Source organism: Pelodiscus sinensis, chromosome 6, assembly GCF_049634645.1.
Source record: "Pelodiscus sinensis isolate JC-2024 chromosome 6, ASM4963464v1, whole genome shotgun sequence".
In the NCBI taxonomy this organism is placed as follows: domain Eukaryota; kingdom Metazoa; phylum Chordata; order Testudines; family Trionychidae; genus Pelodiscus; species Pelodiscus sinensis.
In genome coordinates, this window is record NC_134716.1 from 117,731,352 (window position 1) to 117,744,875 (window position 13,524).

The 13,524-nt window shown below is 45.2% G+C and overlaps 1 protein-coding gene and 1 long non-coding RNA gene across 4 annotated transcripts in view; one reads left to right on the forward strand and one right to left on the reverse strand.

The window, feature by feature from the left end:
* The window catches only part of LOC142829991 (uncharacterized), a 41,356-nt gene extending 40,556 nt beyond the window's left edge, over window positions 1–800 (reverse strand). For 2 of the 3 annotated variants that reach the window (XR_012904990.1, XR_012904991.1), the window contains exon 1: window positions 676–769. This is a non-coding gene — a long non-coding RNA (uncharacterized LOC142829991). Of the gene's footprint in view, window positions 1–675 lie in introns of all 3 variants that reach the window. The other variant, XR_012904992.1, reaches the window with a different exon arrangement.
* Window positions 290–7,147, forward strand: IER3IP1 (immediate early response 3 interacting protein 1). Its single transcript, XM_075932709.1, has 3 exons — window positions 290–448; window positions 4,545–4,646; window positions 6,943–7,147. Exons 1-3 carry the CDS (start codon window positions 358–360, stop codon window positions 6,996–6,998), a joined length of 249 nt encoding a protein of 82 aa, XP_075788824.1. The 5' UTR covers window positions 290–357; the 3' UTR covers window positions 6,999–7,147.
* The last annotated feature ends 6,377 nt before the right edge of the window (window positions 7,148–13,524 follow it).

Below are 13,524 nucleotides of genomic sequence, written 5' to 3' on the forward strand. Positions count from 1 at the left end.
CTCCTAGCACTGGTTGAGCCACGCTGCTCTAGAGCACCAGCGTCCAGCACTTGCGATTGTATTAAAAGCGGACCCTTTGGGCTGAATTTTTTTTCAGCCGGCAGTCGGTGCGGCGTGAGGAGAGAGCCCGAAGCCGGGACGCTGTGAAGAAGAAAAGCCTCCCCGGCCCGGAAAGACGGACAAGGGCAGGGGGTCTCTCCCTCGAGCAACGGAGACGTCTCCCGAGCGCCGGGCCGCGCCGTCCCCTCAGCCCGCCCGGCTCCGCCCCCCGCGCGCAGCGCGCTCCCCGCCCAGCCCTGCCACGTCCCGGCCCGGCCCCGCCCCGGCGGCAGCGGGCTGAGCGCGGAGGCCGCGGCGATGGCCTTCACCCTGTACTCGCTGCTCCAGGCCGCGCTGCTCTTCGTCAACGCCATCGCCGTGCTGCACGAGGAGCGCTTCCTCCGCAACGGTGAGCGGGCCCGTCCTCCCCTCGGGGCGTGGCCGGAGCCCGCTGCCCCCGCGGGCGCCTCTCCCCGCCGGCGGGCGCCTCCCTTGGGCTCCCGGCTCAGCCCGGGCGGCCGCTAGCGCATCTCTGGTGCCTTGGGCCCGGGGGGAGCTCAGCGGCCAGGCCTGGCGAGGCGGCAGGAACGGGCCGCCAGCGCGGCGCAAGAAGGGGGGCGCTGGGCTGTTGCTTACCTGTGCAGTGCCCCCGCTGGCAAGCGCCGCGCGGCAGGGAGGCGAGATAGCCGTTAACCGCCGCGTCCAGGCGCCCAACGAATTCCTACCGGTTACCCGGCTAGTCTGGAGTCCTGGGGGCGGGGCCGGCAGCTGGTGCGCTCGTGCCCCACTCCCGAGGAACCCCCCCCTCCCCCTCACTCTGCCCAGGGTGCCAGGCGGGAAGTGGTGGGTGAGGACAGCCAGTTTAAAAACCAACTCCCCTCGTGGCCGCAGCCCCTGTCCAGAGGGGCGGGGTGAGGGAAAATCATGTCCTCTGTAGCGTTAACCTATACGCTTTTGCTTATTGGATAATCGATTAATCGACGACACTATCGACTACGTCCCTACTGTGTGGCGAGGGAGGGAATAGCTGATCTAGCACCAATATTGCACGTTGAAGGCTATGGTGATGCCCCTCCGGGAATCCAGGACTGCTAGACACTGGGGCAGTGTAGCTGCCCAGTCACTAGCTGGGGGCTCTCTTGCAGCTGGCGGGGGAGACCCCAGGACTCTCCAGCTGCCAACAGCAGTGCTGGGACCCAGATCTCTCCAGTCACTGGAGAGCGGGGATCCTCCCTCTCCCCAATGCTGGAGCTCTCCAGCTAAGGCAAGCAGTGCCCATCCCCTTCCCCCAGCTCTCAGCCTTGCAGCAGTGACTGGAGTGGCCGGGAGAGGCACTGGTGGCGATGGTTGGGGACTAGGGATGTTCAGATGTTTTTATTTAGGTAAATGTGTACCTGTGGGGTTACATGTTTACATGCAAGGGGGAGGTGGTTGCCCAGAAAGAAGGTGTGCATGAGGAGCTAGCTTTTAAGCCAGGGGCGGGGAACCTTTTTTGGTTCCGGGGGCTACTGACCCACAGAAAAAGCAGTTGGGAGTGGCGAGGAGTCCTGTGGCACCTTATAGACTAACTGAAGTGTTGGAGCATAAGCTTTTGTGGGCAAAGACTCACTTGTCAGATGCAGTTGGGAGTGAGAAGTAAAAAAAAACCCCTCACTGTTTTCCTGGACTGAGAAGGAGAAAGACATTCCCTTGGAATACCAGATCCTAAGGGGGCCCAGCCTAGTAGATTTTGTATGTTCCAGCTCTCAGGGGGACAGCTGGGGGACTTGAGCATCAGCACGGGATCCTCAGTACTGTGGGGGAAGAGCCCTGAACCTCAGGGACCAGACCCAGGCAAGCTGAGGGCCGCATCCAGTTCTTGGGCCTGCGGTTGCCCACCCTGGCATACTGACTCCAGCGGAGTCACCTGCCCCTTCCCACTGTCTCTTCTGCCTCTACATGTGGCAGGAGGGAGCTGATGCTCATGGGGAGCTGGTTTAAAAGCAGAGGCAGCAGAACAGGAGGCAAGTGGCTCTGGGGGATTTGGTATGTGCAGGGAGCCAGCTCCTCCTCCTCCCCCCCCCCCATTGCTGCCTCTTTTCAGAAGCAGCAGTGCTGGGGGGCAGGTGACCCTGTGGGAGTTGGCTCCCTGGGAGTACCAGCTCCTGCCTTCCCCACCCCCCTGCCTCTGATACATAAGTAGCGGGAGGGGGAGGGTGCGTGTAACCATTAGGGTTAACTCGTAAGCCCAGGCTTATCAGTTAACCATGCTCACGAATACACATTAACATACCTGATTTTCAAAGACTTTAGGGATATCAAAGGATTTTATATCTTAGTAAGGTTTGATTGTGGTGGAGAGTTCTCTTTAAACTAGTTCATCAAATAGCTGGACAAATGACTTTCCCTTTTACTTTTGACTATCTGGAAGAAATGGAATGTTGTCCTTTTAAGGGCTCTCTTCAACAGGGGAGTGAAAGGAGAGTAGGAATGGATAGGAAGGACAGGAAAACTTTGGAAGCAAGTTTTTGTAATACGGAAAACTTTGTTCATATGGAACATTTTAATTATTATATTTTAGATAAAGATGGTCTTTAGGATTTTTTTTTTTAATTCTATGTCTAAAGAATCAAGTACTTAAGGTCAAAGCTGAATACTCAGATTGTGCATCCAAATATCTATGCGTGGATTTTTGAGATGTGATTTTTATCATTTTGGCCACAAACTCATGAAATATTTAAAGCAAATTGTAAACTGAGGCTTTGTAACGAGTAGTAATGCACAACTGTGTTTTGTCACTAAATAGGGTTGGCATATGCTGTTAAATGGTTTCATTACTACTTAATGGTTCTTTCACAGGTTCAGTGTATTTTAATAGGTCTGGCATGCTGAAAGACTTTTCACTTTTAAGATAACAAATTCACTTCAGAAGAGTCACCAGTCTTCAAACTGCAGCAGGTGCTGTGGCAGCCTTCAGGAACCCTCAGAACAGGGATGGTAGGAAGAGGGGAGAGGTTGAACACTGGAACCTAAGGGAGGTTTGCCTCTTATACTCACCACCTGTGGTGGTTGGGGATCCTTCCTTATCTGCCAGCTGATGGGGAGAGGCAGGGGCTGCAGCTCCTGTTGCTGGAGGCACTATGCTGGATCCGATCCTCCTGTCCAGTACTCCCTATAAGCTGAGTGCTTGGGTGGCCACACAGGAGAGATTCAGATGTGCCCACCAGATATTCATAGCGCCCACAGCCACAGCATATGTTTCTGCTGGTAGTGCACATCCATCATGCCTTGATGCACATAAAATTTATACACATGAATGGAAAAAAATTAGAAGGAACACTGGTCCTGACACACTCTTGACTTCAAGAGTTTCTTGTGGCAATGGATTCCAAAGGTTGTGATGAGTATTTTCAGATCCTTTTACAAGTTTTAAATTTGCCTTTTATTCAGTCCCCCCCCTTATATTGCAATTCATTGCTTTTATGTGCTTAAGAGGTACCTCCTTTTGTGTTCTCTGCAAACTAAAAAGACCCATTCTTTTCAAACTTTGTTCATATGGAAGTATTCCATTCCTCACTTATTTATATCACGTGTCTCTAAACCCCTCTGTCAGCTATATTTTTTATTTCTGAGTGACTGATTCCAGATTTTTTTTCTGTTGCATTCTTTGTTTTAACAACTTGTTCCTTTATTAAATACTACTGCATGTTGAGCTGAGGTTTTTATTATGTTGTCCTCAGTGATATGCAGGACTTTTCTTCTAAGTGGGTAGTTCATTTAAAGTCCAGCTATATGTAAGAGCAGTTCAAATTATTCCTTTCATGGGTTCTGCCTTGCATTTGCATGGGTTCTGCCCAGAACTAAATTTCATTTGTCTTTTTGTGCTATGCATTTATCTGACTCTTACTTCTGGGGGAATTTTGTGTCATTGCACAATGCAGTTTTTCAGAGATTAACATGCTTGCAGAATTTCCTTTCTCCCATAGAAGTGGGCTGTAGTGCTGCTGGCCATCAGTAGGGGCTGCTGGATCCAGCAGAGCCCATCTTGTACATAGAAGATGCTGCTGGGTGGGGGACAGGGAGAAGGAGGAAAAGGAGAGAGAGGGACCTAAAGGGTACCTGACCGCTACAGTTCCCAGCACCTCCTGGGGAAAGGAGAGGACAGTGCACAGGAAACTCCATGCAAGCTTGGGATTAAGCATCAGGCTGTTTCACCCTCAGGATCCATGAGCTTTGTCAGGGGATGGGTGTGGATGTCTGGACTCAAGTTTGGGTTGGGTTCCAGGAGAGAAAGGGGACATTAACATCCGTAGCCCAGATTCAGATCCCTACTTTCCACACATCATTTCATCAGGTTTACCTGGTCTGGAAGTAAGGCTTACTAGTATGAAATCGGTTTTCATCATAATGTTAGGACTTGACTCGTGGCTGAAAGTCATCTTTTTTTCAAGATGCATCACTTTTTAATATTGCTAATAACATAAGTGTGTGGTTTTCAATGGGGTTTAATTATCTTTGTCATACAGTTGGCTGGGGAACAGATCAAGGGATTGGCGGATTTGGAGAAGAACCAGGAGTTAAAGCACAGCTAATGAATCTTATTCGATCTGTACGAACAGTCATGAGAGGTAAGGTGAAAAGAACAGTTTAGTTAGGTACTCACTGTGTGTTTTTATTGAACCAGGCACATGAATGAGGGTTTTTGCCTATTTAATATAGGCTTTATTTGACCCTTTTACTATTATACCTTACCCCCTTGTTACTGTTTTTACTCATTATTTTCAATCTGTCCTCTCCAATCCTCTTTTTCATGAAAAATGCATGGTCATCCTTCTGATTGTCTTGAGAGGGAAGGTGCAGGTTACATGGTTAATGGCCATGTATGGTACCCAAGACTTAATACAGCAGAAAATACCCACTGCCTTCCAGCCCATGCAGGCTTGTAATGTTGGCTATCCAACAGGTCATCCAAACCAAGTATTCCACCTATCATAAAAGCAAGTTTTCCCCCCTTTCCTATACTTCAGAATCCATGTGATGGAAAGCTCTGGAACTACCTCATGTAGAATAGTAATAGAAATGTAGCTGTGTTAGTCTGGTGTAGCTGAAGCAAAATGCAGGACTATGTAGCACTTTAAAGACTAACGAGATGGTTTATTAGATGATGAGCTTTCGTGGGCCAGACCCACTTCCTCAGATCAAACAGTGGAAGAAAATAGTCACAACCATATATACCAAACGATACAATTTAAAAAAATGAACACATATGAAAAGGACAAATCACATTTCAGAACAGAACACATTTCTGGTTGAAATGGCAAGAAATTGTTTTTTCTTTTTGATCCTGTCTGATATCTGTTTTGTGGGCATTAATCCTTTGGCGAAGTGTCTGAGACGTTTGTCCAATGTACATAGCAGACGGACACTTTCGGCACATGATAGCATAAAATATATTTCTGGATGCGCAGGAATATGTGTTCTTGATCTTATAACTCACTTGGTTAGGTCCAATAATGGTATCAGCATAGTGAATATGTGGACAAATCTGGCAACGGGGTTTGTTGCAAGCGAAGGTACCAGGGTTGGTATTAGTGTGGTATGTCCTGTTGGTTGTTGGTAAGAAAGGACACTGTCTCAACGACTTAACTACCTGCATTCTGCTACAAAGACCTTTCAGATCTGCACTTGAAAGGGAATCCTCTGAACTGTCATTCATGCTAAAATTCGATACTCTCCGGGGGGATTGAACAAAGACCCCAACTACCTTACCCATTACAAAGATAGCTTCCCCAATTATCACCTCTAATACCATTAGCTCACAGATATCTACCTTTCCCCACCTCTACTATCATTAATTCACAGACACTTACCTTCCTCCCCCCCCCCCCCCCGGCATCCCCCTTCTGTTCTGAAATGTGATTTGTCTTTTTCATATGTGTTCATTTTTTTTAATTGTATCCTTTGGTATATATGGTTGTGACTATTTTCTTCCACTATTTGATCTGAGGAAGTGGATCTGGCCCACGAAAGCTCATCATCTAATAAACCATCTTGTTAGTCTTTAAAGTGCTACATAGTCCTGCATTTTGCTTTACCTCATGTAGGACACCTTATTTTTCTATCTTATACACTTCATAAGTTGTGACCATCCAACCACCCTTAATTGGGGTAGCTGGAATTATTGTATCTCCATCCCCTGTATAAAATTAAACCATAACTGAAAGAGCTTATCCCACCATGAGCTGGATTCTTCATTTCCTCCCTTCTCTCCAATTCTCTTTTTGCCTTCCTCAGATCTGCTTTGGAAGTGGGGTTTTAGGACTCAGGAGATCAACAGGCAAGGAAATTGGCCATGTTACTGACTTCAACACTTTCAATGACTTTTCATTCATGAGGAAAAGAACCTACCTGTTTATTACTGTCATGAGTTATATGGCAACAAGATGACCTCAACTAGTTCCTAGTAAGAGGACATTTGTAGAATTCTAGGCTAGTAAGGGGATAGTCATAATTCAGTTGATTCACATACAAAGTGTGAGTGGTGAATGACATCAGAATAATTCATAGCAGACTTACATATAAGTGGAGCCTGTATGGTTAATGAAAACATAGGATTCCTTCACTTCTAGTTTACTGATACATGGACTGGGCATGTATGTTTACTGATACATGCCCAGTCCAGAGGCTATCATTATTTGATGGCTGTGAGGCTTGTACTGCTTCCTATTTTGTCCTTTGTATTTTGGGTTGTTAGCCCTCAGGACATTTCACAAACCCTGAATTACAAAATCAAATTAAATTTGAAAAAAGCAATAACTGTAACTCCCTGTTTCCAAGCTCAGTGATCATATTCCATTCTGTGTCTGTCCAATGTAAAATGAGAATTTCCATAATTTTCTGTTTTTGTTTTTGTTTTCTTCACAGTGCCCTTAATAGCAGTGAACTCCATTACAATTGTGTTACTCTTGCTATTTGGTTGAAGACCGTCTGTTGAAAATGAGTTTTTGAACATCTGGAATGAAGAGACTGCCAGCCACCATCATCATGAGTTTATTGGATCCAACATGGATTAGCTGTCAAACTTGGCATTCGATTTAAAATAATAAAGACACAATTTCTATTTATCTTATTTCTTAATGTTCACTTGCAGTTTCATTACACAAGATAATGTGATCAGTGCAACAATTCTGTAAATATATTGGACTGAAACAAGTTTTATTGCTGATGGTTAATAGCGCCAACTGTTAGTATGTTGTAACATGTAATGATTACAAAACTGCACCCTTTTAACAAATGTCTTATCACTCAGGGATGAATTTCCTGCCAGTACACTTAAGTTTATTTTTATTTAAAAAATAAGTTGTAGAGTTTTCAGTTTCGTAGTTAACTCAGTATTATTAAATAGACAGTTTGGCTATTAAGATGTGTTACAATGTCAGGAACAGATTTTTTTGTGTGAGTGCGCATGAATGGAGATAGGTGAAATCTGTTGAAGGCAGGAAGAGTTTGTCATCACTAGGATTTCATCCATGGTACATAATTTCATCAGATCAATGACTGTTGAAGCTAATGGCAAACAGTGTTTTGACAGTATGTGCAATAACTATGCAAAATCTAAACTGTATGTACCTAAGGCAAGGAAACCCAGTACCTGAGTGTTAAAATTTAGATTAGGAAGTGAAGTGCTCACTAGTATTTTTGTTTTGTCAAAGAGTTCTCAAAGTATTTGCTAAGCATATATGTAGTAAGTAGTATGCCTGCTGTGGTGATCTGTAGCAGTGTTTGTATTCTAAACTGCTTTGGGTAATACTGAAGGAAAATACTGCATCCTTTTTTTTTTAAATGCAGTTTAGTTTTTAAAAAGTCACACCACAGAAACAAACTTTGGAGGCAGTTATATTATTGTCTTGTTTTATTACTTATTCAAAGTGAAACACTGCAGTGCTTAATCAAGTAAAATTCCGAATTCAGTAAAGATCTTGCCTTGAAGTAAGATTAAAAGATCAGGCCCGTGTTCTGTAGTAAGTTTGAATTAAAAAAGACTGATTCTTGTATACCTTTAGAAAAGCCAAATGTGTATTTTGCTTTTCCCGTTTTCTAGAGTGTGATCCAAACTATTTTAACTTAAAAAAAATGGGGAAGAAAAGAAGACTGCAGAAACCTGGTAGTTACATTATTGTTTTAGAACAGTTTACTTTTAGTTTTATCACCTCTTCTTCTGTCATTGACTCAAGATAAAATATTTTTTATACAAGGATAAATCTGTAAAACAGCATGTGACTGAGTTTGGTGATCTTCAGTTGTAGGGTCTTACAGAAGCAGAGTTTATTTAGGAGAAAAAGATTTTTGTTAGTGAACATTTGTAAATAAATTTGAATTTCTAAACTAAGCACTCTCTCTTTCATAACTCACTTTCCATAAAGTGGAAGGTTCTTAGACCAATCTATAGCTTGTTTCAGGTAATTAAGATATTTATTTTGTATGTACTGTCCATTCTCAAGGTTCATAAAGCATTTGCTTCTACCACCATTGAAATACAGTTTCCTCTGTGTGGAAGGGCAGTAGTCAATCCAATGCCAGCTTGCTGTACAACTGTAGAGGAATGGCATTTTTGGCCAGAGTGGGATCAGTTCCTACAGGCTTATCTTGGAAATTCCAGGGAACAGGGAGAACATCATTTTAAAAAGAGATTAGCTGAGATCTTTAAAAATTACACAAAGGTATCAAGGTTTTTTTTATTACACCAATTTTATACAGATACCTTCCTTCACTAATGTAAACTGGATGACACTGGGCAATGACAGTGCAAGTCTCCCTACACAGCACTACCATTCTGTCAACTATGGCTACTGCTTTTGCTAACCAGAACAGGGAGTTCATGTAGAGTTGGTCATTTCAAATGTATATTTGGATCTTAATGTAGAGGTAAGTCATATTTTGGCCTTAACGAGTTCCAAGTGTTATCTATCTATCTATCTATATATATATATATATATATATATATATATATATTGATATTATACCCTTTATTGACTAAGGTTGTTATAGAACTCTAGTTTTAATTAAAGCAAAAAATAAAACTGCAAGTAGCAGCAGTATTTAAGACAAGGGGAAAGAAGCTGCCCCTTGCCCCCCAAAAAGTTATTAATGGCTTTCACTCATAATAGTTTCCAGTATGAGATTAAACATTAATCTGAAAGTAGGTGATTAGATGTCCTATAATTTAAAAAATTGAAAGCAATTGTGGCTACTTAAGAATGAAATTAACTTCCTGTTATGTGCCTGAACTGTTGCCAACTGAAGTCAATCAGAAGTCTCCAGTTGATTTCAGTGGAGCTGAATGAGGCTTTGAGCTTGAATTTTTTTAATACAGCATTTCTCCCTCTTCAGTTTCGTAATGAGAAACTGATCTGCCTGAAATTTCACATGCGTTATCTAATCCTCAAATAGTGCTCTTCTGAAAAATTAAGGAGTTTTAAAAGTATATGTTAAGTGTACAAAGTGATGTTTAAGCTATCAGCATACATATGTATAAACACAGACCTGCTGAGTACAGCTGGATGCTACAGCAACTGTTGGATTGAGCCAGAAGTGGGAGAGTTGTACACTTGGGGGTTATGAAATAAGGAAATTATTCAAGAGAGGAGGATGTAGACAAAGTTGTGGATTGGAGAGCAGGACATAGGAGCACGATGCCCAATCTGCAAACTGAGGAAGGCTATGATGGTTTTGTCAGTAGGATACTTGCTAACAGAAGCACAAATTGGGACATGAAAGCACAGAGGACAAAGAATGACAACTGCAAGATGATTGAAAAGGATGCTGCCATCATAGAAAAATAGAATCAAACATTTTGCTCTGAGTAGACAACAATGGGAAGATAAGTTGCCTCGTACCTCTAGGCACAGGAGATTTTAAGTACAGTATAAGTTTGAGCAATTCTGCAGAAGGCCCATAGGATCTATTGAGGCAAAGTTCCACACAATTTACACTTCTGTTTATTAAAAAAACAAAAAATAGTAGAGAGATTTCAAGAAAGTATTTTATTTAGCAGAGTTAATGTTCAAACTATTTTGATGGAGTTAAGCTAGCTCTAAAAATATGTAATACTAAAGAACAATACCAAATAAATCTTTCAACTCTTTTTTTTTTTTTTGGTCATTTAAATCAGTTTTGGGGGTGGGGATGAGTTCAGTATGGATGCTGCCCTGAGGAAAGACCATCACATCAGCAGCTAGGGACTAAGTGAAAAGTGCCTCACCAATGCAGTTCCAGTGGGCACAGCCAGGGGAGAAATGCATTTTCTCTGGCTGGGATAGGTCCAGGCTCATCTGCTCCCTGCATCCTCCAGCCAGAGTGAGGAATGCAGCAAATTGTGCGCTTTTCCCACACTCCCTTACGAAGGGGAAGAGCCAGCAATGTTCCTGTATGAAAAGGGGAAGGGGGAAGCTTCAGTTCCCCCTCCCCTGTCCCTAAAGAGCATCTGGGTGGGGTGCCCCAAACCAGCCCCTTTCACCTACCTGGTGATTTTGTGTCTCTTCTGTATGGTTTTATGAGAAGCAATGCCATTCCAGGTAAATACATACTTTCCCGGCACAACCAAACCCTTACCTTGCTTTAAGTTTTAGGAGTTAGCTATATACTACATCAAAGTATTTGTGCAAGAAGCACTGATTTTGTACATTACAAAGTCAGTGTTCTTGCGCAAATTCTCACGGCCAGTGTAGACAGGTGGCAAGTTTTTGTACAAAATCAGTGCTGCTTGCACAAATACTTTGATGCTCCCGCTCAGGCACAAGCCCTCTTGTGCAAGAATACTTGTGCAAGAGGGACAGTGTAGACAGGAACGTTAATTTCTTGCGCAAGAAAGCCTGATGGCTAAAATGGCAATCGGAGCTTTCTTGCGCAAGAGAGCATCTACACTGGCACGGATGCTTTTGCGCAAAAGCAAATCTTTTGCGCAAAGGCACATGCCAGTCTAGACGCTCTCTTGCGCAAATACTTTTAACTGAAAAACTTTTCCGTTAAAAGTATTTGCGCGAAATCATGCCAGTCTAGACGCAGCCCAAATAGTCTAGTAGCACCTTAAAGACTAACAAAACACAGGGACGGTATCATAAGCTTTCGTGGGCATAAGCCACTTCTTCAGAGTTCTTGAACAGACAGACTTGGACAAACTCTCTCAAATTTATTATATAATTGATTGTACAGGTTTTTATAATGAAGAAAGTGCTTAACTTTTCCCCATGTCCACCGAGAGTAGAAGTAGTAAATATTAGTTTGTAGCAAGGAATAGTTAGGTTAGTGTGATGGGCCGAGCCCATCCCTGACCCCGCTCAAGAGCGCGCCCGCAGCCGGCGATGCAGGGCGAGACCGGTGCAGCCTCCTCTGCAGCTGCTGTGTATGCACCCTCCTCCAGGCGCAGCGCTCAAATCTGGCGCCGGCTCAGCTGAAAGGGAGGAGCGCTGAGGCCGGCAGACGGCCACAAGGTGAGGGCGGAGCCGATGCAGGAGAGGAAAAGGACGCCCGGACCGGCACACAGAGGGGGGAGGAGGCGGTGGCAGGCTCTGAGCCGGGTGAGGACACCGGGACCGGTGTGAGGGCGACCAAGGGCGCCAGAACCTCCGCAGACTCCGGGAAGGACGCCGAAGCTGCGACCCAGGCAGGTAGGCACATGGGGGACCCCGCGTCGGGGGAGACGAGCCACCAGACCGGGCCAGGACCTTACAATGCTGCCAACCACGGGGGACCCTCACACGAGGAAAAACACAGGTCAGAGACTCGGGTCGCGGCAACGCCATCCCAGGGGCGAAGATCCCGAAGACAGAGCGTATAGGCCATATAGGAAGCGGGCCCAGGACGGGGATGCGGTGGCAGGGTCAGCAGGAAGCCCCCTTCACAAAGGTCCCCAAGAGTGGTGGTGAGCGAGATACACTGTGACTCGCTATTCGGGTAGGGGCTCGCAGGCTTTACCCTAAGGGTCCTGGGACCGGAGTGCAGGAGGGCCCGAGTTCCACTACTTCAACCCAACGTCCTGTGTTGTGACGCCATGGATAGCCCTCCAGAAGGACTTAAGCCTGGGGGCAGGGAGAAGCGTCCGACGGTGCATGGACTATAATTCAGGTCAGAGACTCTGTAGAGGCCTGAAGGTGAGGGGTCCGTGCCATGGACCTGATCTGAGTGCACAGGGCCCCTCCCAGCCCCTAAGGGAGAGGCCTAGAATAAACTAGGAGCGGGGGCTCTGTGAATCCAACGTGAGCATCCCCGTCCCCACAACCCCATGGTATGGTGGGAAAAGGGGGGAGGGAGTTGAGCCTTGACAGTTAGATATTAGGAATATCCTTCTAATTTTATGGATAATTAAGATGAACAGGTTACATGGGGAAATTGTGAATGTCTTGTTATTGAAGGTTTTTAAAAACAGACAAACATGTCAGGCAAGGTCTAGGTATACTCATCCCTTTATTACTGTGGGGGACCAGATTCAATGACCGCTTGAGACCCATTCTAACACTACATTTCTATGATTAACATACTCATGATAACGGAAAATGATGACTCCTGGATAAAGCCACTGAACATATGAAATCACAACAGTCAATAGAGAGTTAGGTCTGATGAAACCTGCTGCTCACATAGGTTTCACCATCATATGAGTATGCTCCTAGCACAGTAGCCCTCCAAGGTAGGGCCTGTTGTTTTGGCCACAATGAAATATGACACTACTCTAAATGGTAGACCACGATAGCTGTGATCTGTCACATTTGCAGTTTGCCCCTCCACCATCACCACCTGATAGTGCCTGTAGCAATACAGTACAACATGTGAGGGTCTTCACACTCTTGGCTCATATTCAGCTTGCAGTCCACTCTGATATCCAGATCCCGTTCCACAGTACTCCTTCCTAGGCAACCATTTCCCAATTTGTATATGTGCAGCTAACTGTTCCTTCCTAAGTGGAGTACTTTGCATTTGTCTTTATTGAATCTCATCCTATTTACCACCATTTCTCCAGTTGTCCAAATCATTTTGGCACATGCAGTGTGGGGACCTACCCGCATTACAGTTCACACTGCCTAGTTGCTAATCCTCTAAGATGGGTTCTGTATCACCAGGAACTACATATTATGCCTTGGGATTAAATTTGTCCACCCAAAATTGGCAATACTAGCACCGAAGGCTGGGCTCTGTCCCTGCTTCAGGCTGAGTGCCCTTGGCAATGCAGCCTGGCATGCTGTCTCTTGTGTGGATTGCACCGCCTCTGGTGATGCAGACCAGCATCCATGGACCACACCCTCCACAGATTGCCCCGCGCCCCAGACGAGCAATGGCAAGGTGCATGGCTGTAGGTTTCCCATAACTTCCTCCAGGGTTCACTTCTGCTTGCCTCTACTCCTGGGCGTAAGGCTGTCCCTCAAAACGCCTGTCTGTAATGCCAAAGTCCTTCGAGGGAGGCTGCATTTTTTTAATGCAGGAATGTGCATCATGGAGCCGCAAAACTGCAGC